The sequence below is a fragment of the Orussus abietinus genome, unplaced genomic scaffold (assembly GCF_000612105.2).
Source record: "Orussus abietinus isolate OABI.00-Male unplaced genomic scaffold, Oabi_2.0 scaffold306, whole genome shotgun sequence".
NCBI classification, from domain to species: domain Eukaryota; kingdom Metazoa; phylum Arthropoda; class Insecta; order Hymenoptera; family Orussidae; genus Orussus; species Orussus abietinus.
Window position 1 is genome coordinate 83,737 of NW_019394467.1, and position 27,418 is coordinate 111,154.

The 27,418-nt window shown below is 38.5% G+C and overlaps 2 protein-coding genes across 3 annotated transcripts; one reads left to right on the forward strand and one right to left on the reverse strand.

Annotated features, from left to right (window-relative positions):
• LOC105695975 (cyclic AMP-dependent transcription factor ATF-4) lies at positions 1-23,058 on the reverse strand. Of its 2 annotated transcripts, XM_012418056.2 has the most exons (4): positions 22,912-23,058; positions 21,362-21,679; positions 3,395-4,093; positions 1-1,903 (listed from the first exon to the last, which is right to left on the reverse strand). In XM_012418056.2, exons 2-4 carry the CDS (start codon positions 21,579-21,581, stop codon positions 1,476-1,478), a joined length of 1,347 nt encoding a protein of 448 aa, XP_012273479.1. In that variant the 5' UTR covers positions 21,582-21,679; positions 22,912-23,058; the 3' UTR covers positions 1-1,475. The 2 variants fall into 2 exon arrangements, with proteins under 2 accessions (XP_012273479.1, XP_012273480.1); XM_012418057.2 differs by lacking the exons at positions 21,362-21,679; positions 22,912-23,058 and adding an exon at positions 15,135-17,409.
• Positions 23,059-24,196: 1,138 nt separating this feature from the next.
• On the forward strand, positions 24,197-26,464 carry LOC105695950 (THAP domain-containing protein 2). Its single transcript, XM_012418026.1, has 4 exons — positions 24,197-24,372; positions 24,460-24,619; positions 25,499-25,649; positions 25,716-26,464. Exons 1-4 carry the CDS (start codon positions 24,263-24,265, stop codon positions 25,937-25,939), a joined length of 645 nt encoding a protein of 214 aa, XP_012273449.1. The 5' UTR covers positions 24,197-24,262; the 3' UTR covers positions 25,940-26,464.
• The last annotated feature ends 954 nt before the right edge of the window (positions 26,465-27,418 follow it).

A 27,418-nucleotide genomic window follows, 5' to 3' on the forward strand; every position in this document is an offset into this window, starting at 1 on the left:
TTCGTGTTCGATTTAACCAATTTATTTCTCCTCCGATACAGATCCAGGGTAGCAAAACATATGAGACATTAAGTCTAACAAAAGTTCTCGGAATCGAACCAAGTAAGTCGGTAAGTACTCCGAATTGCCGAGCAACAATGGAATCGGTAAGTTTCCACCCCGAAGAGCTTCATAGGACCGTTCCATCGTCACTCTGTTCCCACATAAAATTTACAACTTCCTTTCAATTATTAGATTACAACTAGCGATAAAGTGCATTATTGGTGACAGTCGACGACGATTGCTTCTAAAAAGACGACAGGACAGCAACCATTTCGATAACAGAGAGACAAAAAGAAATCCTAACCAAAAAGAACGGCTCGACCGCGGAAACGTCTCCGCTTGAAGTCCCAGGAAAATGTCACATTAAAGTATCTTCACTTTCTATTTCAAAAAATTTCCCATTTTTTCCTGGATTTTTTGCGTTGCTCGAAAGTTTATTTCTTTAGCTGGGACAATGAAGAAATTATATTTCCATTTCCCCCAGTACTCAAATCTCAATCCTTACTGTATAGAACTCTGTAGCGTCTCGTTCGAACGCTCAAAAATGTATTTGGTTCGAAACTCTACCGAGCGGGGCGCGTTTCTCGCCCAAAAACGTATTTGGTTCGAAACTCTACCGAGCGTGGCACGTTTCTCGCCCAAAAATGTATTTGGTTCGAAACTCTACCAAGTGTGGCGCATTTCGCGCCCAAAAATGTATTTGGTTCGAAACTTTACCAAGCGTGGCGCGTTTTTCGCCCAAAAATGTATTTGGTTCGAAACTTTACCAAGCGTGGCGCGTTTTTCAACCAAAAACGTGTTTGGTTAGAAACTCTATCGAGCGTGGCGCGTTTTTCAACCAAAAACGTGTTTGGTTCGAAACTCTACCGAGCGTGGTGCGTTTCTCGCCCAAAAATGTATTTGGCTCGAAACTCTACCAAGCGGGGCGCGTTTCTCGCCTAAAAATGTATCTGGTTCGAAACTCTACCAAGCATGGCGCGTTTCTCACTCAAAAATGTATTTGGTTCGAAACTTTACCAAGCGTGGCGCGTTTTTCGCCCAAAAATGTATTTGGTTCGAAACTCTCCCGAGCGTGGCGCGTTTTTCGACGCAGGTTAAGCATTGTTTCATGAATTCATCACACCATTTCTAGCGAATCGAGTGGCCAAACCAAACTAAAAAATTTCCCTTGCGAAAACGCGTCGCCTGATACCCATTATCTTGGTTTTCCAGCATGGACGTTTCCCCAGCCTCATGAAAAGTTCCCCACCAGAGTCGACCCTTTGCAGAACGAAGGATCAAAGCTGAAGGTGTCTACCAATCGGAAACATTAGTCATTTGTTAAAACTTACGGAAGCAAATGCACGTGCGAACCGCGCAACGATCTGCACGCCTGGAATATGCACGAATAAACCTCTAAATCAGAGCAACCCTTGAGAAGCACCCAAGAGCCGTCAATTAAGGAAACCCTTAACCTTGAAGAGGTCCCTCATGAGACCCTTCAGATACCCAATCTCCCTCTGGAGATCCTTGACCTTCCCTCTGAGCTCCTCGTTCCGGTCAGCCAGTTCCTTCTCCTCCCCGAGGATCTCCTCGATCTCCTGCTTCTTCTTCTGCCGGTACCGAGTGGCGGCGTTCTTGTTCTGCTCCTTTTTCCGGAACTTCTTGTCCTCGACGGAGGGCCGCGAGTAGGGGCATCCCCGAACCCTGGAGTTTCCACTGGAGCGGCGCTCGCCGGTAGCGCCGCCTGCAGGCGTCCAATCAGGGTCGTCGGTCGAGTCTCCAGGGGAAACGCCGCGGCTACTCTTGCCGGCCGCTGCGCGGCGCTGATTGGCGGAGCCGGCGGACCAATCGGGGCCGTCCGATGAGTCCTCAGATGGCGCTGCGGAGAGTTAGAAAATTCCCAGTAACATAAGATCAGACAGGGGAACTATGAAACATACCGTAAGTAACATATTAACACTGCGTAAATCACCTAGGGTATTTTACTTACCCATTTGCAAACTAAAATACCTAGTGATTTACTGTAAAGACAGTAAATAAATCATCTAGGGAATTTTATTTACTCATTTGCACAGTTAAATATCTAGTAAATTAGTGTAAAAACACTATGTAAATCACCTAGGACATTTTCCTTCCCATTTGTAATGTAAAATACTTGGTAATTTAGTATAAAGAACTAGGTCAATTACATAGGGTATTTTACTGTAAAAAACATAGGGAAATTACTACGTAGTTTACTCTATAAATGGGTAAGTAAAATACCGTAGGTACTCATTCTTAAGTAAAGTACCTAGTCATTTACTGTAAAGACAATGCGTAAATCATCTAGGGTATTTATTTACTCATTTACACAATAAAATATCTAGTAATTTACTGTAAAGGCACTACGTAAATCACCTAGGAAATTTTACTTACTCATTTGAAAAGCAAAATACCTAGTAATTTACTACAAAAACACTACGTAAAACACCTAGGGTATTTTACTTACCCATTTATAAAGTTTCTACTTCGCAAATGGGTAAGTACCTAGTAATTTACTGTAAAAACATTATATAAATAGCCTAGGGTATTTTACTTACCCATTTGCAAAATAAAATCCCTAGTAACGTACTATAAAACCGCTAAGTAAATCATCTAGGGTATATTTTGCTTACCCACTTGCAATGTAAAATCTCTAGTAATTTACTATAAACCCGCTAGGTAAATCATCTAGGGTATATTTTGCTTATCCACTTGCAAAATAAAATACCTAGTAATTTACTATAAATACACAACGTGAAACACCTAGGGTATTTTACTTACTCATTAACAAAGTTTCTACTTCGCAAATGGGTAAGTACCTAGTAATTTACTATAAAAACATTACGTAAATACCCTAGGGTATTTTACTTACCCACTTCCAAAGTAAAATACCTAGTAATTTACTATAATTTACTGTAAAGACACTACGTAAATCACCTAGGAAATTTTACTTACTCATTTGAAAAGTAAATACCTAGTAATTTACTATAATTTACTGTAAAGACACTACGTAAATCACCTAGGAAATTTTACTTACTCATTTGAAAAGTAAAATACCTAGTAATTTACTACAAAAATTCTACATAAAACACCTAGAGTATTTTACTTACCCATTTACAAAGTTTCTACTTCGCAAATGGTAAGTACCTAGTAATTTACTGTAAAAGCATTACGTAAATCACCTAGGGTATTTTACTTACCCACTTGCAAAATAAAATCCCTAGTAACTTACTATAAAGCCGCTAGGCAAATCACCTAGCGTACATTTTGCTTACCCACTTGGAAAATAAAATCCCTAGTAACTTACTATAAACCCGGAGGTAAATCATCTAGGGTATATTTTGCTTACCCAGCCCCAGAGCTTTGGCATCGCGGCGCTGATGTCGAGTGGACCAATCAGGGGCGTCCATGGAGTCGTCGGAGGGCGCCGATTGGCCCGGCTGGGATCCAAGATGGCGGCCGCCGTCGCCATGGTCCGCGAGGGGCGTCCAATCAGGGTCGTCCGCGTTGTCGTCGGAGGAGGTAGACCCGCCACCCGCCGAGCTGGTGCTCGGGCTGATCGGCGCAGCCTCGTCTGCGCAGGAGAGGACGAAAGCGTCGACCTCGGCAAGTTCGCTGACCGGGTCCGACACCAGCGGCGTCAGCGAGATGATCTCGGGGTTCCAGTAATTCACGTTCTGGAGAGGATTACCGGCGGGGACGATCTCCACGGGCTGCAGCGTGGCCAGCAGCTGGATGTCCGGGGTCGTCCCCTTCCGCGGGGGTGGCGATTGAGGGGGGGTTAAGGTCGGACACACTCCGCATGATATCTGGTGGCAAGCCTCCACGTCCCCGAGGACTGACTCGAACTCCTGGAGCAGACTTTGCGTGGTGTCCTGCTGCTGTTGCTGATGGTGATGCTGGTGATGCTGGTGATGCTGGTGGTGCTGCAACGGCTGCTTCGCCAACTCCTGGTATACTATCGGCTTGTTGTACCCGTAATCTGGCACAGAGAGCTCCTCGAAGATCGGCAGGTCCGTCTTCTCCTCCAGCCAGTCGGAGAAGGGCTCTGTAATCAACGATATGATGGTTATTGTTGTACATTCGAAAAATAGCGACATGTGCAATTGCCTCAATCGTATTCGGGGACGTAATAATAACCTTATTAGAAGAAAAAGGGAATTACGTGATGCCTCGGACCGATTTTCGTTATAAGAAAGAGAATGTACTAAGTTGTACAGGTTAGTTTTTGTTATTGCGAGTTTATGTTACGTTATTAAACATTGAAAACTGTTAAATAATTCATGCTTACACGACCCGATAAGAAAATTATATCGTTGAACTTCTAATTATAGTGCATGTAAATATGAATGTAATACACATTTAAAAAATATAGATAGACTCGAGTCCTCTTCTTTACTTTCAACGGCTTTCCATCTTCCCGCCTTTCTTGCCTATAACCCCCTACCTCTCAACAATTTACGATTTACAAGGTTTAATTTTTATTCGCCAGATATATACCTATATGCCAAGGTATGGTATATAGGTACAATGGCGGATATGAATGCCTCCCCTGCAGATACGGCATCGCCTGTGCAGGGTGGGAGGGCATTGATGTCTCCCAGTGTACAATGCCAATAACCTTTATTTGCTAGATATATACCTATATGCCAAGGTATATACCTTTATCTGCCAGGTATATACCTATATACCAAGCTATATACCTTTATTTGCAATATTACTAAACCGGAAATGTTAGTGATCTCGTTTTTTCATAGGGTAAGTCCGGGATAGTTGGACCATGTTTTTTTAAAGTCATTTTTTCTGAAACTTCGCGATGTCTAGGATTTGGTATATTTTTTTATAATATGTATATATGACCTTGAACAATTGTAAGCACTTCTCCAGCTGTTACACTAATCACACTTGAAGTTATGATTTTTTTCTTTTTTTTTTACTCGGTGGTCCATCTATCTCGGGGGTACTCGGGTTAGATGGACCACCTCCTAGGGATTGATGGACCTCTGGTATACGTTACTAAATCAGGGTGTAACACAAGAAATTCATGTTATCAAAGGTATAAACATTGTTTATTTCAAAGTATAAAGTTATAAACTGCTTGAAAAGTGATTAGTATAGAGTTATAAACTATTTGAAAAAGGATAAGTAAATTTGATAGTCAATATACTTAGAAAATATAGGTAGTCTGATTTATATTCAGATCCATCCATCCATTCATCCATATATCCATTTATATAGAAAGTAAAGCCCTAATAGGAGACATGGTCCGCCTATCCCAGGTTTTTTCAAGTAGTCCACCTATCCCAATTGTCGGGGATAGATGGACCAGTTTCCCGTCCAGACAAACAACGCTACCAGCATGCCATTTTAGGTTAAGATTGTACTCAAGTATACACTTGAGTTATAGGATTGATCTTACGTCGAAATCATTTAAACTAACTTAACCACATATCAAATAAATCCAGTATAAAATATTTTTCAACTCACCAAAAGAAATAAAGAAAGGTTTCTTCTAAAATACGCATGAAACTCATGAGCAAAACTAAGCGTGGTTCCGTCTACTCAAGAAGAACAACTTCAGACGACGACTGCAGCGCTGCTGTGACACCCCAGCCAAATATTCGACTAGTCCGTCTATACCGGTGGTCCATATATCCCGGAATTACCCTATAGCGAGTACGTAATTCGGCGAATAAACCCACGTGAGATGAAAATGCGAGAAGTGAGCGCTCTCGTCAAAAATACGTAATAAACGTTCTGATTTGTTAAAAACCAAATTACTAACCATTAAGCGTGGAATATTAGCTTTGATATAAATTAAATGGCAAATTGTTAACAACTATCAGCGTTAATAACACTGCACCCTCTGTTTTTACAAATGTTGGCTATTTTTAATTAGTATTGATTAAGCTCCGATGTGGCTTGGGTGGGATAAAGAATTAATTCCTCGTTTAAGTATCTTGTTTTTTGCCGTACTGGAATGAAATGTCTCAAACAAAGGTTTATCGGTACTGGTAGATTACTCTATCGACATCGTGTATCAACATCTGGGGAGTCTTTTGTAAAGTCGAATTGCAAAAAAGACCGATAGATAAAACAGTTTCGTAAACCATGTAATAACTTGCGCCGCGATAACGCATTGTCACACGTTATTAATGAACATTGTTCATGGTTAGATTCTCGTTGGCCTCGTTCACCAGGGAGTACATTAAAAAGCATAAAAAGGCGTATAAAGGAAAAAAAAAGGAAAACACGTTTTGCAAAAAAGAAAACCAGAGATAAGGAAGGCAAGCTCGACAAGTCCGAGGAGAAAATAATCCTAATTGAAACATAACCTATTTAATTCATTATCCACTGACTGCTCCATCAGCACAAAATATTCCTCTTATATTTTCTGTATATTTATCGAATATCATACATTTTGTAAATACTTAACACAGATTTTAAATATTTGCAAAACATTTACTATAGAATATTACTTTTTTTTATATTACATTTTTCTATAATATTAGCTCCACGTGTTTTCGTCATACTTCTCTTATAGATGGAGAAAACATTTCGTTTTCTATTACGCAGAAAAATAATATTGTAATCATTACGTATGCTCGCGGGTCAAAGTATTGTTGTAACCTTAAGGTGAAGTGAAACACGTCGAGGAACTTGATCGACGTCGATAAAGAAGATTTTTCTAAATGCCTACGTTGCCGACGTTCGTTTTTATATCGACAGCTGTACCGAATTATATTGGGTATTGTACCAAATGGCATACTCCACTTGTCGTTTTCGTACAATAAATATCAAGAAATCGAAGTAAAATTCCAGAAATCCTCTGGATTCGGGCTTTCTGAGGCCCTAATTGAGTGCAGAGGGACCCCCTGCGCCATCTGTGATTTCCAGGTCAATTAAATTTTCACTCCGAGACCTCGTATTCCCATCGTTTTGGCATAGAAGCGCATACAACACTTTTTTTGCATTTATCCCGTTCAAATGCGAGTTTATCGATTACCAGAGTGTTCTAAATTGTCGTTTAATTATCCTGACCCTTTCGTTCCTCATATTAGAGCACAAAAATTGCGTCAAATCGGCAAAATTGCGAATTGACGCATTTCGTTTACTTTTCAACAACTCTAAGGTGAAGTGAGAAACAGAAATTTGATCGACATCGATAAAGAAGATTTTTCTAAATACCTACGTTGCCGATGTTGGTCTTTATGTGGACAGCCTTGTCGTATTATATTGATTATTGGACTAAATGACATACCCTATATGTCGTTTTCGTACAATAATTATAAAGAAATCGAAGTAAAACTCCAGAAATCCTCTGGATTCATGCTTTCTGAGGCCCTAATTGACTGCAGAGGGACCCCCTGCGCCATCTGTGATTTCCAGGTCAATTAAATTTTCACTCCGAGACCTCGTATTACCATCGTTTTGGCATAGAAGCGCATACAACACTTTTTTTGCCTTTATCCCGTTCAAATGCGAGTTTATCGATTACCAGAGTGTTCTAAATTGTCGTAAAATTGTCCTGACCCTTTCGATTCTCATATCAGACCCTTCGATAATTGTATATCGATCGAAATATAAGAGCCCGACGCCATTTTGGTTCTGGCCTGGACTGAGTTAAATAATTTTTTCCAAAAATCCAAATTTCGAATGTGTCAGGATAATTCTTAGATGATCAGGAGTCATGTGTCAAAGTTTCGGAGAATTTGGTCCAATACCCTTAAAAAAAAGTGTTGTATTCGAATCGACTGATTTGAAGGGGGGTTTCACTTCACCTTAACAGCCTCAAACTGTTCAGGTTAGGTATTTTTCTTTCAGGGTGTGTTTGCGAGAAAGGACACGCAAGAGGCGAATGATAAACTCCCGCGGCGAGGAAGTAACTTATCATTTTTCATCTCGCTGCAGGTTTTCCGATTTTTCAAAAATCCTGCTCAGCCTTGGGGGCGCAGCCGCAGACTGGACACGATTTGAATTGCATCCGTCGAGTGCGTAAACGTCGTTTTTAATATCATTTACGCAATGCGCGACATTCCACCCGGCCTTATTTATTCAATATTTCTAGAGCCTCGTAACACATTCTCAAAGGGAAAGTCGCTCGGATTGAGTAAGCGTTAGCCTTCGAATTCACTTTACAGCCCAGCAGAATCGATACGATCCTAGTACACCTTGCTCAAATGTTCCTTCGAACATAAACACGGCCCACGCCTTCGTCAGCTGGCATGGAACGCGCTCTCATCGGAATAATTCAATCATTAAGCCCTAAGAAGACCATCGAAGCCTGAATCACTCGACTCATTAATTCATCGAAGACTACTTCGCAGTCCGAAGGACATGGAAGTAAAAATCACTCAGCAAACACATTTCAAACCAGGAATATTTATAATTCAATTATTAAGCCCTAAGACTATCAGAACTTATATCACTCGACTCATTAATAGGTATTCATCGAAGACTACTTCGCAGTCCGAAGGACAAGGAAGTAAAAATCACTCAGCGAACACATTTCAAACCAGGAACTTTTATAATTCAAATATTAAGCCCTAAGAAGACCATCGAAGCCTGAATCACTCGACTCATTAATTCATCGAAGACTACTTCGCAGTCCGAAGGACATGGAAGTAAAAAGCACTCAGCGAACACTTTTCAAACCAGGAACATTTATAATTTAATTATTAAGCCCTAAGAAGACCATCGAAGCCTGAATCACTCGACTCATTAATTCATCGAAGACTACTTTGCAGTCCGAAGGACATGGAAGTAAAAATCACTCAGCAAACACATTTCAAACCAGGAATATTTATAATTCAATTATTAAGCCCTAAGACTATCAGAACTTATATCACTCGACTCATTAATAGGTATTCATCGAAGACTACTTCGCAGTCCGAAGGACATGGAAGTGAAAATCACTCAGTGAACACATTTTAAACTAGGAACATTTATAATTCAATTATTAAGCCCTAAGAAGACCATCGAAGCCTGAATTACTCGACTCACTAATTCATCGAAGACTACTTTGTTATCCGAAGGACAGAAGTAAAAATCATTCAGAGAACACATTTTAAACTAGGAACATTTATAATTCAATTATTAAGCCCTAAGAAGACCATCGAAGCCTGAATCATTCGACTGATTAATGGGCATTCATCGAAGACTACTTTGTAGTCCAAAGGACAGAAGTAAAAAGCATTAAGAGAACACATTTCAAACCAGGAATATTTATAATTCAATTATTAAGCCCTAAGACCATCAGAACTTATATCACTTGACTCATTAATAGATATTCATCGAAGACTACTTTGTAGTCCGAAGGACAGAAGTGACAATCACTCAACGAACACATTTAAAACCAGGAACATTTATAATTCAATTATTAAGCTCTAAGACGACCATCAAAGCCTGAATCACTCGACTGATTAATGGGCATTCATCGAAGACTACTTTGTAGTCCAAAGGACAGAAGTAAAAAGCACTAAAAGAACACATTTAAAACCAGGAACATTTATAATTCAATTATTAAGCTCTAAGACCATCAAAGCTTGTATCACTCGACTGATTAATATACTGTCGAGGTTCATCGAAGACTACTTCGCAGTCCGAAGGACACAGAAATAAAAATCACCCAACGAATACATTTCAAACCAAGAATATTAATAATTCAATTATTATTACGACAATGTACAACATTCTGGTAATCAAGTAACTCGCATTTGAACTGGATAAAGGCAACAAAAGTTTTTTATGAGCTGCTGTGCGAAAACGGCGCTAATATGAGATTTTGGAGTGAAAGTTTAGTTGACCTGGAAATCACAGATGGCGCATGGAGTCCCTCTGAAGTCAATTAGGGCCTCAGAAACCATGAATCCCGAGGATTTCTCAACTTTTACCTACATTTCTTTATAATTATTGTACGAAATCGACAAGTGGAGCCATTTAGTATAATACCCAATATAATTCAATACAGCTGTCAATATAAAAACAAACGTCGGCAACGTACGCATTTAGGAAAATCTCTTTTACCAACGTCGATCAAGTTCCTCGACGTGTTTCACTTCGCCTTAAGACGATCAATTAGTAACATCACTGATTAAGCCGTAAGAATAATCATTATTAACATTACTTCTTACATTATCCTTAACATTACTTTTTAATTATTCAGAACATTAATTAGTATCGCTTATTGCTCCTCTCTACATCACGAAGGAAGAAGGAAAATGGCGGAGATAACTTTCAGTAAATTACGAAACTGGGAATTTCGAGTCACAGCGAGTTATGTTAATGTCATTATAAATGGCTTATCAGGCGTAGGAGACTCCTAATTAATGATTGCACTATATTTATCCATGTCGAGAATTTTTTACTCGTGGCATGAAATATTGTTAAGTAGCGACTTTGTTGCTGCAACTGCCCGTAGTCTGGGCAAAGATGTTGCAATCCTGAACTCGTTTTCTTGTCACGCATCTAGACGCGGAAACAAATCGTCAATGTTAAACCCGATGATAATTAAAGTCATCGAGATTCATAATTTCAAGGAGAACGTAACACGCCGGGATATGCTAAGTTTCCATTGTAAAAGTGTATCGGCTGCATTGCCCCGCATCGGTGATACGAATACAAGGTAGCCATTTTTATTAATCATCTCGACAACAACCGACGCTCAATTAATAACTGTGTCGAGTCAAGATTAAATTTCAAAGGTTCTGTAATATAATTTCCGACAGACTAGGCCAATTTTTCTAGATTTCCTAAGAGAGATTCCCGCTGAGAAATTTAATCGATGTCGATAAATTACAATTCCTCTATACCCTTTTTGGTGGTGACGCCATTTTGAATACTCAAGAGGGACATAAGCTGGCGCGTTACATTACCGACATTTATATTTATTTTGAAGTCTTTTACAGTCTATTTTGAGAATTATACGAACTGAAGCGATCCATATAAAGTAATGATGAAGAGATCGATGTAAAACTACCGAAATCCAGGGAATTTATTATTTTAACAAATGTTTTGGACCGACGTCGCCATCTGTGACGTTTAGCTAGAACTAAATTTTTGCTCTATAATTTCATGTGAACTAGGAAATTAGATTTTAGGCTTCTTAGCGATCCATAATTATTATTTGACTGTTAAGAAAAATTATAATTTTTGTTATAGTTTTATTCGGAGATGAGGTATCGATTTTATAACATTTCATATATACAGTATATAAATTTATTTAGAAATTAGTATATTGCGTTCAATTTTAAGATACCAAATTTATAATTTTTTACAAAAATCATATTCATCTCACAACATCATATTTAGCTCACATTAGTAACATTAACTAACTCCATACAATGTCCGACAATTAATGTCACGGAGTCATGATATAGCTCCTGTTAAATTTCCCATAAATTTTCAGTTCATAAATGTCGGTAAAGGCATATAACTCGAGTATGCGGTAAATACATCGCTGCAACCCTTTATGACAAATTTACCGGAAATTTTTCTTTAAATTTATTAGTTAATATGCGTACACTGGGAGACATCAATGCTCTCCCATCCTGCACAGGCGATGCCATATTTAAAGGGGAGACATTCATGTCCGCCATTGAACTGAATCGCTTCAAATTTTACAACGTGAATGCTTAGGCTATAAGAAAGCTCCTGACAATAACATTATAAAAAAATAGTAACAAGATAAAAGCAATTATTATGTAATAAAAACTGGGAGACATCAATGCCCTCCCATCCTGCACAGGCGATGCCATATCTGCAGGGGAGACATTCATGTCCGCCATTGTACCGAATCGCTTCAAATTTTACAACGTGAATGCTTAGGCTATAAGAAAGGTCCTGGCAATAACATTCTAAAAAAATAGTAACAAGATAAAAGCAAGCATTATGTAATAAAAACTGGGAGACATCAATGCCCTCCCATCCAGCACAGGCGATGCCGTATCTGCAGAGGCATTCATGTCCGCCATTGTACCGAATCGCTTCAAATTTTACTACGTGAATGCATAGGCTATAAGGAAGGTCCTGACATTAACAATATAAAAAAATAGTAACAAGATAAAAGCAAGTATTATGTAATAAAAACTGGGAGACATCAATGCCCTCCCATCGAGCACAGGCGATGCCGTATCTGCAGAGGAGGCATTCAAATCCGCCATTGTACCGAATCTCTTCAAATTTTACAACATGAATGTGGGAGGCTATAAGAAAGGTCCTGACAATAAGAATATAAAAAATAGTAACAAAATAAATGCAAGTATTATGTAATAGGAATGTACACTGGGAGACATCAATGCCCTCCCACCCTGAACAGGCGATGCCGTATCTGCAGGGGAGACATTCATGTCCGCCATTGTACTGAATCGCTTCAAATTTTACAACGTGAATGCTTAGGCTATAAGAAAGCTCCTGACAATAACATTATAAAAAAAATAGTAACAAGATAAAAGCAATTATTATGTAATAAAAACTGGGAGACATCAATGCCCTCCCATCCTGCACAGGCGATGCCGTATCTGCAGAGGAGGCATTCATGTCCGCCATTGTACCGAATCTCTTCAAATTTTACAACGTGAATGCGTAGACTATAAGGAAGGTCCTGACAATAACAATATCAAAAAATAGTAACAAGATAAAAGCAATTATTATGTAATAAAAACTGGGAGACATCAATGCCCTCCCATCCTGCACAGGCGATGCCGTACGCTTTTAACAGTTCTCTAAAATACGTCTTTTAACATTAAAAGTGAGATATAAGGACCAATGCGTATTGTTTTACGCATTCGACTTCATGTTTCTACCCTATAGGTAACTTTCATGTACATTTTTCTTACATAATTAGCCTTGATGCGGAAACGTCGAGATGTGTTAAGACTGGTAATAAAATCAAGGCGTTAACATTCATAATCTCAAGGAGAACTTATCGTCAAGATTGTAACATTAGCGTGATGTCATTATAAAAACACGCCGCTTCGAACATCGGGCGCCATATCTATTGTTTCCAGTATGGTTAATTATAATAACAAGATATATAAATTTGGAAAAAATAGCTCCTTAAGGCGATGTGAAAGCGGCTTCCGAAAGATCAATCGTCGATGAATCTTTTTTAACTGAACCCAAACAGCATAAAATATTCATAAAATATAGAAAAGGAGTTGGAAAATATTCCTCATGTATATTCGACATTGGAATGATACATTAAGTACACTATTAGATTATATACATACGATAATGTTTCCCANTTATTACTTTATTTTCAATACACATACGTGCACCGATACTTTAAATTTATATTCCCTGGGTAAGTACTTTATTTTCTGTAAAAGCAGGTGCTTATGTTTTAATGTTTCAATATTTTATCTCACCAAATGTTGACGCTAATATAAAAATAGAACACTGAAACATGAACCCTTTGTATTTTTATTTGCGTGCCAAAAAATATCATTCAGATATGTATATGGCATGCTACTTCTTATGTGTAAGAAGTATCAATTCCATGTTCATACAATATTTCGTTAAATATATTTGAAATATAAAAAACTGACCAAAACTACATTCACCCTATGTTCAAAAAATGTACATAGCACATAAATCCATATCCTAATAATATTGGAATATTTTCAACGAATATTCTATGAACCTCTGTGCTATGTACTTGTGCTGTCTGGGGATGTACACTGGGAGACATCAATGCCCTCCCATCCTGCACAGGCGATGTCGTACCTGCAGGGCAGGCATTCATGTCCACAATGTACACTGGGAGACATCAATGCCCTCCCATCCTGCACAGGCGATGCCGTATCTGCAGGGGAGACATTCATGTCCGCCATTGTACCGAATCGCTTCAAATTTTACAACATGAATGCGTAGTCTATAAGGAAGACAATAACAATATAAAAAACCTGACAATAACAATATAAAAAATAGTAACAAGATAAAAGCAAGTATTATGTAATAAAAACTGGGAGACATCAATGCCCTCCCATCCTGCACAGGCGATGCCGTATCTGCAGGGGAGGCATTTATGTCCGCCATTGTACACTGGGAGACATCAATGCCCTCCCATCCTGCACAGGCGATGCCGTATCTGTAGGGGAGGCATTCATGTCCGCCATTGTACCGAATCGCTTCAAATTTGAGAACGTAAATGCGTAGGCTATAAGAAAGGTCCCGACAAAAACATTATAAAAAATAGTAACAAGATAAAAGCAAGTATTATGTAATAAAAACTGGGAGACATCAATGCCCTCCAATCCTGCACAGGCGATGCCGTATCTGCAGGGGAGGCATTCATATCCGCCACTGTACTCTGGGAGACATCAATGCCCTCCAATCCTGCACAGGCGATGCCGTATCTGCAGAGGAGGCATTCATGTCCGCCATTGTACCAAATCGCTTCAAATTTTACAACGAGAATGTGTATACTATAAGGAAGGTCCTGACAATAAGAATATAAAAAATAGTAACAAGATAAAAGCAAGTATTACGTAATAGGAACATACGACTGATGGGTGCTGTTGAGAACCCTATTTTCTTACAAAAAAAAAATGTAAATAAATGCGTTAGTTTATTCACACAAAGGAAGAAAATTGTAATCACATATTATGTAATATGGCTGAAAGAATGAAAAAGTTAAAAAAAAAAGAAAAGAAAAAGGAAGGTCCTGACACTTTGAAAATTTCATTTTTTTATACAACGCAATTTAACAATAGCTATGCAAAATTTAAACCAAAAGTGGAAATCCCATGAGTTTCTGGACCTTCCTTATAACCTCCATATTTATATCCTAAAGTTTGAATCGATTCAGTACACCCAGTCTGCAGAAGAATTTCATAAACGAGATCTCTTCGACGCCACTTTCACATCCCCTTAATATTTTGCATGCGAAGGAAGCATTTCAAGTATCGACAGAAAAATGCTCCCACATATACAAAACATAATCTTTGCATTAAACAATTCTTGAATTTAATTAACACCTTAACGCTTTTCAATTAAATTTCTTTCCGCTTTTCATATCACTTCAATTTTTCAGGTTCATCGTAGCTGTAAAAGAAACAGGTGTATTCATCAGTGTCGGAAGAACCTACCGCCAAGACACATAGTTGCCATCGCAGAGCTTTGTTGGTTGTGTTACGTTGTGTCAAGTTGAATAAGGTTGATAGAGCAATAAAGGTGCAACGACAGTCGTCGAGGAGCCCAGCAAGAGCAGGAGGATGGTGTAGCAGTTTCTTAGCCGAAGATGGGCTTCCCAAAGTCAGCACCTCCCAATTCAACGTCTCTTTACGAGTTTCTGTGAGTTGACAATGATCTCTTTGTTCCACGTGTATCTATACGCGAACTGCATGCTATTATAGAACATTGGCACACTCCAACATCGATGTGCTGAGTTTATTACATGTATCGGCTTTAGACTTGCCAGTCTTTTCAGGTTTATCAAACTCTGATTACTCAATTCCAAACCGAACTCTCATACGCAGCTTGCTTAAAGAATCGTCAAGTTGCAAGAGACTCTCTTCGGATCTCTCTCACTATTCTCCGTTGTCGAGATGTAGCATGCAACAGGTGATGAAAGACACTATCTTCTATGCTTCTTCCGTCAAACTTCCATTTCCACTTTGTTGTCGATGTGTAACATGCAACAGCCGATAAGAGATACTTCCTCCGATGTGTGTTCCGTTAAGTTTTTATTTCCACTTTGTTGTCCAGATGCGACTGATAGTGGATACTTTCTTCAATGCGTTGTCTGTCAAACTTTAATTCTCACTTCGAAGCAGAGAAAACACTGTAAATATATACATACATATACGATATGCGTTGCGTTAAATTTTTATTTTCACTCCACCGATCAGATGCACGATGTAACAGCTGATATACTTTCTTCACAGTATTCCGTAGAACTTTAAATCTCGCTTCGAAGCAGAGTAACGTTGCCAAGTATATGTCCCTGTAATATTTCCCTTATAACGTGTTCTGTCAAACTTGAATTTCCACTTCGTTCTCCAGATTCAGCACGCAACAGCTAAAAATCTTCTCCGATTAGCTTCAAGCTTCACTTTTCCTTTTGAAGCAAATTAATCGTTTCAGGTATATATTTTCCTTACGAGTCTTGTTAAACTTGAATTTCCACTTCGTTCTCCAAATTCAGCTCGTAACAGCTAAAAATCTTCTCCGCTTAGCTTCAAGCTTCACTTTTCCCTTCGAAGCAGATCAATCGTTTCAAGTATATATTTTCCTTACGAGTCCTGTCAAACTTGAATTTCCACTTCGCTCCCCAGATTCAGCACGTAACAGCTAAAAATCTTCTCCGCTTAGCTTCAAGCTTCACTTTTCCCTTCGAAGCAGATCACTCATTAAAACTATCAGCTCAACCGAGCCTAATCGTCCCACGTGCACCAACAATCTCGTTATCTCAGCCGATAAAATTAAAAATCTCGATACAGAACCGTCTAATCCCAAGAAAAGTGTCCGCGTATTTCCGTCAAAAGAGCGACACCATTCGTATTTCTCAGCCGTGTAACCAGTTCCGAGATCCGTTGGATTGGACAAAACCTCAACTGCGCACAAAATCCCCGTCTGCGTGTCGATCTATGTCACATATGGCGGCCGTGTTCCGTGAAATGTCGCACTCGCGTCCCGTCTTTGATAACCGGTCCAAGTTTCAGCCTGTCGCGGGTCACGTGGGCCGATTACCCAAACTTCCGAGCACCGTGGACGAACGAACCAATCAGAAGGCTCGGCCGAGGGGCGTCGACCAATCACGAGCGAGCTTTCCGTAGCAGCCCCAGAGAACGCGGGCCCACACTTGGCAACAGTGTCGCGTGCCCGAAAACGAGCCGTATAAAAAAAAACCCCGACCAGATTAGTGTTCTAACATTTACACTATTATTTTAATTATACACTTTTAGACCAATATCAATTATTATATCATTGCACTATAAGACGACTTCGTCGTTATCGCTGGATACTTCAGTATATATATATATTCTTCCTTTTGTTCATAAAGTCACCACCAGAGTTCACTCAATGTCTTCAAAAATCTCAGCCCATCAATTTAAACCATTTTCTTGGTTATACCAGCTTACGGGATTTTAAATCCGACCGCACTGGAATAAACAGAAGTCAAGTTGGCAACACCGCGTAGAAAAAAAAAACACAACCCACGCTCAAAAAATCCACACTCGGGAGTCTCCGCCCATGGCCCGGGGCAGTTCGGTCACGGTTAAAGAATGCGCTAGACAGCCTACGGCAGAAACTTTCGGAAACCCGAGAGAGGGGCCTGGCGAGTTTGAGGTTAGAAAAACACTGGAGTCGGGAACACGACGCGTTTCCTCGGGAGAGGTCGAACTAAATGGGTCGCAGTCGCGCGGATAAAGGCGACGAGCGCGCGGACGATCGCCACTTAACCGCTTCATTTATCTTAACCTCTCCTTCGCGCGCTCGCGTCCCCCCCACCGCGGATTTCCCTCGTCATTGGCTCTCACTTCGATAATCAGAGAGACGTATGGTAATTTCCCGCAGGGACAGCGACGGTCTCTCGGCCCGATAACCGAACTCGAGGCATTGAGTCCTTATCGTCGCCTTCCGATCGAAGATTAACGCGGATAACTCTGGATATTCTCCTTGTTTACCAGAAATCGTGGAATCTACCCGAAATCGCGTCCTTTGACCAGGGGGTCTATTACGTAAAGCGAGTTGAGCGAAAATGTGAAAGATGAGGAGCTGACGGTATTACGGTACGTTTTTGGGGGTGGAAATGCGAGACCATTCATGTGAACGGGCTCGGCACAAATTTTTAGACCCCTTGGGATCTATTACGTAAAGCGAGTTGAGCGAAAATGTGAAAAATGAGGAGCTGACGGTATTACGGTACGTTTTTGGGGGTGGAAATGCGAGACCATTCATATTAATTGGCTCGGTACAAATTTGTATCTATTAAGTTAAGCAAATTGAGCCAAAATGTGAAAAATGAGTAGCTCACGGTATTACGGAATGTTTTTCGTGGTGAAAATGCGAGACCATTCATAGTAATTGGCTCGGTACAAATTTTTATCTATTATGTAAAGCAAATTGAGCGAAAATGTGAAAAATGAGGAGCTAACGGTATTACGGTTCGTTTTTGGTGGTGAAAATGCGAGACCATTCATGTGAACTGGCTCGACACCTTTTGGCCGGCTTTCACCAAAGCATTAACTACGTCTCCATCGCACTCTTGAATCCGGCATTTATTGAGTTCGGATCATCGACGTATGGGGGTCCATTACGTTAAGCAAATTGAGCGAAAATGTGAAAAATGAGGAGCTGACGGTATTACGGTACGTTTTTGGTGGTGAAAATGCGAGACCATTCATGTGAACTGGCTCGGCACACATTTTTAGACCCCTTGGGATCTATTACGTAAAGCGAGTTGAGCGAAAATGTGAAAGATGAGGAGCTGACGGTATTACGGTACGTTTTTGGGGGTGAAAATGCGAGACCATTCATGTGAACTGGCTCGGCACTCATTTTTGAGCGAAATGGGGAACCGTACAAAAAAAGATGGAAAAAGTAAGCGCCGTGAACGCCATCTTTCACGAATTGTGACACCGAAATTCAAAATGGAAAACCTTCTGGGCGTTTTGATTTTTGGCAACAATCGTATTCGGGGATGTAATGATAACTGTGGGGTCTATTACGTAAAGCGAGTTGAGCGAAAATGTGAAAGATGAGGAGCTGACGGTATTACGGTACGTTTTTGGGGGTGAAAATGCGAGACCATTCATGTGAACTGGCTCGGCACATCTTTTTAAGCGAAATGGTGAAGCGTACAAGAAAAGATAGAAAATTAAGCGCCGTGAACGCCATCTTCCACGGATTGTGACACCGAAATTCAAAATGGAAAACCTCCTGGGCGTTTTGATTTTTGGCAACAATCGTATTCGGGTACATTTTTGGTGGTGAAAATGCGAGACCATTCATATGAACTGGCTCGGCACAAATTTTTAGACCCCTTGGGGTCTATTACGTAAAGCGAGTTGAGCGAAAATGTGAAAAATGAGGAGCTGACGAAATTACGGTACGTTTTTGATGGTGAAAATGCGAGACCATTCATGTGAACTGGCTCGGCACTAATTTTTGAGCGAAATGGGGAAGCGTACAAGAAAACATAGAAAAATAAGCGCCGTGAACGCCATCTTCCACGGATTGTGACACCAAAATTCAAAATGGAAATTCTCCTGGGCGTTTTGATTTTTGGCAACAATCGTATTCGGGAATGTAATAATAACCTTGGGGTCTATTACGTAAAGCTAGTTGAGCGAAAATATGAAAAATGAGGAGCTGACGGTATTACGGTACGTTTTTGGTGGTGAAAATGCGAGACAGAGAAATTTTCACTCCGAGACCTCGTATTCCCATCGTTTTAGCATAGAAGCGCATAAAACACTTTTTTTGCCTTTATCTCGTTCAAATGCGAGTTTATCGATTACCAGAGTGTTCTAAATTGTCGTAAAATTGTCCTGACCCTTTCGTTTCTCATATCAGAGCCTTAGATAATTGTATATCGATCGAAATATGAGAGCCCGACGCCATTTTGGTCCGGGCCTGGACTAAGTTAAAAAATTTATTCCAAAAATTCAAATTATAAATGTGTCAGGACAATTCTTAGATGATCAGGAGCGACGTGTCAAAGTTTCGGACAGTTTGGTCCAATACCCTTAAAAAAAAGTGTTGTATTCGAATCGACTGATTTGAAGAGGGTTTCACTTCACCTTAAATATCTCAATTTAAGTATAAATGGACTTAGGCCACTTTCAAAATAAACGGCTCATGTATCGAATTGTTTCGAACTTTACAACGTGAATATAGAGAGCCTAAAGTAGGTCCTAAAACTCGCGAAATTTCGTTTGTTGCAGAATATATCGAAAACATCTATAAACAAATTTTTTAAGAATTAAAATATTATGGGTGTCAGGACCTTCTTTACAGCTTCCATATTCACGTTGTTAAGTTTGAAACGATTCGTTACGTTCAGTTTGGAGAAAAATTACAAAAACAAAATCTCTTATCGTCACTTTCACATCACCTTAATACAACATTCTATCCATATGATAATATCTTCCATTAAGGTGATTGGAGTCATGAGAAATTAAATCAACGTCGATAAAGTAAAATTCATCTGTACCCTCTTTGATGGTAATGCCATTTTGAATATTAAGTGGTAACATAAGCTGGCGCGTCCCATTACCGACATTTATATTTATGTTGAAGTCTTTTACAGTCTACGATGAGAATTATACGAACTGAAGGGTTCCATATGTCATTTCGGAAAAGTAATGATAAAAAGATCGATGTAAAACTGCCGAAATCCCATGAATTCTCGACTGCTTATATTTTTACGAACCAACGTCGCCATCTGTGACGTTTAGCGGCAACTAAACTTTTGCACTACGAACACGTGTTAGCCCTAAAACAAGCTAGCATTCTCTTGCAATTGTTGGTGAAAGTATTTTCCATATTTTCCCATCTGACTCTGTAATATTTCATTTCTACGGTATTCTAAATTGTTCGAGCTAGGATCTGAAACTCTTCATTTTCGAGTGTAAACCTCCATGAAGCGTAAAACATCAAAAACGTCCACGGACCACAACATGTTGGTTCTAGTCCATGATAAAGAAATACATTTTGTATGAAAAATGAAATTTCATGAGTTTCAGGACCTACTGTAGGGTCTCCATGTTCCCATGGTAAAATTTGAAACTAATCGGTTGACCCAATTCGGAGAATACTTCCACCAACGATTTGACCTCTCAAATATATATATATATGCTGACTCAGATCACCTTAATATTTTGAATAACTTGAGATCAATTTTGCACATCGAATCCTTTTCACAGTCACTTCCACTTGGTATTAATTTGCCACCATTTGGGTTGCGGCACTGATGATTCTTACAAGATCCATTTTATTAGAATCGAAAGATTTCTTCAGCAAGATACGTTCAGGTCTCATTCTGTAGTTTTCAGTTCCAGCTACCTGTCTACTTTAATTATCAGTGCAAGTTAATTATGTGGCTTAAAATACCACCGTAGGATTTAAATAAACCGAAAATCAATTCCGATTACACCAGATTGGAATCTCGAAAATGATCGAAGTAGACGAACAAAGTTCATGGGACATGATTACCCCCAAGGCCGTGACTCGGCATAAATTGTTCGATATCTTCTGTGCGTCATTAATGTGCTTTAAAATGATTAACAGCAGATAAGCTATAAAAATGTTTATATCTAAATTTAGTTACGATTCTACTGTCTGAAATTATTAGCAAACATCGGATTACCTTCTTTGATCCACTCGTCCAATTCTTCGAGGAGCTTCGACGCCACTTGTGCTCTGGTAGGATGTTCATTGTACAATTCGGTCTTGAAGGTGTCCGAGATGTCCAAGGGCTTGTTGTCGATGTAAAGGGAATCATCGTCGATGTCCAGCGGCAAGCTCTCACATGGAGAGACTGGCTCCGCCTTCCACGGACTCGGCTCGACATTCAGTGTGAATGACATTGTCGATATGAGTCCGATGCGTAATTAAACTGAATCGATATAAAGAACTTAGCGTCGTCGTAGAGACGTCGTTGCTGGCAAAGGTCGCCATGTTGGCCCTGAAAAATAAACAATAGTCAAATCATTCATTATTATGTATATTTTATGTATTATTTAATTATATGACACTTAATGCATTAGGATAGAAAGTATTACAACTGTCTCATGTACTAGCGCCGCTTGCAAAATCGGTCTGCATTAATCTTTTCAAATAAACGTTCAAAATACAGGAGACAAAACAATCTCTGAGTAAAAGAGTTGCAAAATTAATCCCGAAAGGTTGATCAAACTTTTGTTCTATCCTAAATGCATACACTTTTTATGTATCATTTAACTCTTAACACTCCGCAAGTTACGGAACGTTATGACGGATGTTTCCGTAGCGGAATCAACGGAGAGTCAAGGATTAATTATTTAACATTTCATGTATTAAAACCAAAAGTATTATGGCTACGATGTTTCATATATTAGGCACAAACTTCCAAAATCAGTCAGCATTATTGTATTTATCCTTTGAAACGCATCTTTCGAAAGTAAGAGATGAAATAACCTCTTAAAATAAAAACGTTGCAAAACTAACCCCAAAACATTGACAGTACCTGCATTCAATCCTAAATTGAAACACTTTTCAAGCAACGTTTAACATTTCATGACATTAAGAAAATAATTATCATCACTACAAGATGTTTCACGTATTAAGCATAATTTACATTATCGTACAAATCTTTGAAATGAACTCTTCAAATGCCGAAGATAAGATAACCTCCCTGCATCGGAACGCATTGAGAAATTAATTCCAAAGGATTAACAATATCTGCATTCGATCCCCAAATCATGCGAGTCAACAAATTCATTTAAACCATTCTCATAATTAATACATCGCAGATGATTATTCACAATCGCACGCAAAGACTTCATAATCAACCGATGCACTGTTATTATAATAATTCAAGCAGTGCAGTACTTTTTGACATCAAGATTTAACTAACCGAGGCTGATAATTAAATAAACTCGTTAAAAATATAATATATAAAATAATGACGCAATCACTGACAATATCACACGAGGCGAGATAAATATTTCCAGAAATTCCAGTCGATCCAGAGAGTGACAAAAAGTGCAAACAAGCGAAGGATTAATGCAATAAACGCAAATTGAACAGCCAATTGCCAAGTTAATGACGAATGACGTGCAAACGTCGAGGAGTGGGGGTAATGGGTTGGCATGAATTCGCGAAATTAGGAAGAATTTCAAGGAAAGAGGTTATTCCTCTACGATTTCTGACACTCACCGCATTGTTATTCGTTGTCCTGGCACACTTGCGTGTGCAAACCGCTCGGAAACTACAAATCCATCTTCACCGCGTTCAACGTGGAGTACTCGGCAAACAGGGCGTTCCGGAGAGAATGATCCTTCCAGGAGCGACGAAATGGTTACGGCGGTCACGTGGTTACCCCCACTCCCACCGATCTTTTGGCCGGCTTTCACCAAAGCATTAACTACGTCTCCATCGTACTCCTCAATCCGGGATTTATCGGGTCCGGATCATGAATGTAAGAACAGGGGGTCTATTACGTAAAGAAAATTGAGCGAAAATGTGAAAAATGAGGAGCTGACAGTATTACGGAATGTTTTTAGTGGTGAAAATGCGAGACCATTCATGTGAACTGGCTCGACACTAATTTTTAAGCGAAAAGATGAATCGTACATGAAAAGATAGAAAAATAAGCACCATGAACGCCATGTTCCACGGATTGTGATACCGAAATTCAAAATGGAAATCCTCCTGGGTGTTTTGATTTTTGGCAACAATCGTATTCGGGGACGTAATGATAACCTAAGGGTCTATTACGTAAAGCGAGTTGAGCGAAAATGTAAAAAATGAGGAGCTGACAGTATTATGGAACGTTTTCGGTGGTGAAAATGCGAGACCATTCATGTGAACTGGCGCGATACAAATTTTTAAGCGAAATAGTGAAGCGTACATATATGAAAAGATAAAAAGAATAAGTGCCGTGAACGCCATCTTCCACAGATTGTGACACCGAAATTCAAAATGGAAAACCTCCTGGGTGTTTTGATTTTTGGCAACGATCGTATTCGGGGATGTAATGATAACCTTATTAGAAGAAGAAGGGAATTACGTGATGACTCGACCCATTTTCATTAGAAGAAAGAGAATTTACTAGGATGTACAGGTTAGTTTTTGTTATTGCGAGGTTCTATTACATTATTAAACATTGAAAACTGTTAAATAATTCATGCTTACATGACACAATAAGAAAATTATATCGTTGAACTTCTAATTATAGTACATGTAAATATGAATGTAATACATATTTAAAAAATATAGATAGATTCGAATCCTCTTCTTAACTTTTAACGGCTTTCCATCTTCCCGCCTTTCCTGCCTATAACCCCCTACCTCTCAACAATTTTCGATTTACAAGGTATGTACCTTTATTTGCAATATTACTAGACCGGAAGTGCTAGGAATCTCGTTCTTTCATATAGCGAATACGTAATTCGGTGAATAAACCCACGTGAGATGAAAGTGCGAGAAGTGAGCGCTCTAGTTAAAATTACGTAATAAACGCCCTGATAATAAGTTGTAAGCATAAATATTGAAGATAAATACAAATATGCCAACTTGCAGTGTAAAAAAGTGTAAGAATTACGTTTTACGCAAGGGAATGGCGAAACGAAACAGATTGGAACAAACAGGGAAATGGAGAAAGATAACCTACCACAGGTTGAAACGCGCTGTCATATTTTTAAGGTTATGTTGGAGGGAAAGTAAAGGGTGTATAAGCTAAAATAATTTAATTCTGCATTTTAGATTTCCAAAAGATCCAGTTAGAAGACGTGATTGGGCTCGTATTTTACGAATGGAAAATATTAAGGACACATGTCACATCTGCTCAGATCATTTTCCTGAAGACGCATTCGATAGAACATCTTTAGCTGTTGTTAGACTTCGAGAACATGCTCTTCCAATTGTAAGTTCGAATTTATATGCAAAACAAAGTAAATATACATAAATCTTTTAAATACAAAACTGATATATTTATAAAATCCAATTGTTCAATTTAACATATCAAGGCGATATGAAAGGGTCTGCTTATATATATCTGAGAGATCAAATCGTACGTGAAAGTATTTTCCGAACTGAGTATACCGATTCGTTTCAAACCTTACCACGGGAATGTTGTGGCCCTAAAGTAAGTCCAGAAACTAATGAAATTTCATTTTTCATCCAAAGTTTATTTATTTATCATGGACTAGAACCAATACGGCATGGCTTATACACATTTTCGATGTTTTACGCTTCTTGAAGGCGTAGAATCAAAAATAAATAGTTTCAGGACCTAACTCGAACAATTTAGAATACCGTAGAAATGGGATATTATAGAATCAGATGGGAAAATGTGGAAAATACTTTTGCGAACAATTATACGAGAATGCTGGCTGGTCTTGGGACTAACACGTGTTTTTAGAGGAAAAATTTAGTTGCAGCTAAACATCATAGATAGCAACGTTGGTCCTAAACAGTCGTTAGAATAATAAATTCCTGGGATTTCGACAGTTTTGCGTCAATGTTTTTATCCTTACTTTACCGAAATAACATATGGAACGTTTCAGTTCGTATAATTCTCAACGTAGAGTGTAACAGACTTCAAGATAAATATAAATGTCGGTAACATGACGAGCCAGCTTATATTACCACTGGAATATACAAAATGGCATTACCACCAAAAAGGGTGTCGATGAATGTTAATTTATCGACCTCGATTAAATTTCTCGGCGCCTTTCATATCACCTTAAAAACAAGAAATATACCATTTTCAAGAAGTAATACATTTTTTAAATATTTCAAGGAAGGGAGCGATGAAGAGGAAGGTGGTATCACTTTAGGAACAGGGAGAACATCAAATGTTAATGAATTGACGTCTGCATCATCAAGCTGTAATGAACATTTGAAGACGTGCGAACAGAAATCAATAGGAGTCCAAACAGACGACAACACTAGTAAGTTGTAATTGTACTTTCCTTTTTGAGCTTTTATTTCATTAACTCATGATCTTTTTTATTTAGATTCCCCAAGAAGAAGGTATGTCAATCAAGAAACTTCTGTTTCGCCGGAGAGAGTATTTCGATCTCCTACAAAAGAACTCATGCGGAAATGTTTTAACAAGGAAATCGAGCTTCTAAGAAAGAAAAACAAATCCTTGTCGCAGCGTTTGCGTCGAGTTGAAAGGAGATTTACTTGTGTCGTAAGAGTAGAAAAAATTGAAAAGAAGAAGGTTTCGGTTGAATGATACGAGAAAGCCTTTCCTGAATTTTTTGTTCACTACAAGTAAGAATAATTAGTAGTAGCGGTGTCATAAATAAATAGATGACATGTATGAAGTTCCTTTTACTAAATATTCTTAGTTAAGGGATTAGTAATTGTGATAACCGTAGTATATAGTTGTATAGTGAAATTGTAGTGTACAATATTTTTATAACTTGTATTCAACATATAAATAGTACAACTTCAAATTCGTTCCTTGTGATCGCTGTCATAAGTGTATAAATCTTTCAATTATTTAATTGGACTAGCACAGATAAGTTATTTCCTTTGAAAAATTATTGCTTCCACTTTATTTCTGTCTCGCTACGAAGCTTTCCATCGTACTCAAATATTTTCAATTTAGTTCTTTTTAATTATGTCTGTATGTGTTCGCTGTATATTTGTTACACATATGGCATACATAATTGTAGTTATTTTTTATTGCGTTCCTCAAACAAAGATTATTACGTGTTGAATTCTTACAGAAAAATAAATACTGTTTTGCACAATTTATGCCGCATTGAAGTCTCATTATATTCCTGGTAGCACAAAATATTTGTCCTATATTTTCTGTATATTTAACGAATATCGTACATTTTGAAACATTTAGCAGACATCTGAAATATTTGCAAAACGTTTACTTTAGAATATTATCCCTATANAGGGAAATATTTAAAATATGCACGATATTCGTTAAATATATAGAAAATATAAGACAAATGTTTTGTGCTACCAGGGAAATATTTAAAATATGTACGATATTTGTTAAATATATGGAAAATGAAAGACCAGTATTTTACGCTATTAGGGAAATATTTACAAAATGTACGATATTCGTTAAATATATAGAAAACATAAGACAAATATTTTGAGCTATTAGGGAAATATTTAGAAAATGTACGATATTCGTTAAATATATAGAAAATATGTGATAAATATTTTGTGCTATTAGGGAAATATTTACAAAATGTACGATATTCGTTAAATATATAGAAAATATAAGACAAATATTTTGTGCAACTAGGGAAATATTTACATTCGTTAAATATATAGAAAATATGTGATAAATATTTTGTGCTATTAGGGAAATATTTACAAAATGTACGATATTCGTTAAATATATAGAAAATATAAGACAAATATTTTGCGCTACTCAGGAGGAATCCAGGCATTGGCGAAAAGAAAGGTTTTCCGCATACGAAAATTTTCCGGACGCACATCTGGTGTGCACGTTTACTTTTTAAGACGGTACCTTGGAAAAGACTTTCTCTTCCGTACAGTTTTCACCCCGCGAGCGACAGTCTAGTGCGAGACGTCAAGGCGACCGCATCGCATCCCTGACGCTCCGACGCATTCTCAAATAGACCTCGTTATTAGTTTTCACAGTTAAGGTGAAGTGAAACCCCCTTCAAATCAGTCGATTCGAATACAATACTTTTTTTTAAGGGTATTAGACCAAACTGTC

Coding starts and splice junctions, on each gene's coding strand:
- LOC105695975 (XM_012418056.2), bottom strand. CDS start 21,581: ATGTCATTCACACTGAATGTCGAGCCGAGTCCGTGGAAGGCGGAGCCA. Junction 4,094..21,361: donor GGACGAGTGGATCAAAGAAG/GTAATCCGATGT, acceptor CGTTGATTACAG/AGCCCTTCTCCGACTGGCTG. Junction 1,904..3,394: donor TGCCAAAGCTCTGGGGCTGG/GTAAGCAAAATA, acceptor AACTCTCCGCAG/CGCCATCTGAGGACTCATCG.
- LOC105695950 (XM_012418026.1), top strand. CDS start 24,263: ATGCCAACTTGCAGTGTAAAAAAGTGTAAGAATTACGTTTTACGCAAG. Junction 24,373..24,459: donor AGAAAGATAACCTACCACAG/GTTGAAACGCGC, acceptor TCTGCATTTTAG/ATTTCCAAAAGATCCAGTTA. Junction 25,650..25,715: donor CCAAACAGACGACAACACTA/GTAAGTTGTAAT, acceptor TTTTTTATTTAG/ATTCCCCAAGAAGAAGGTAT.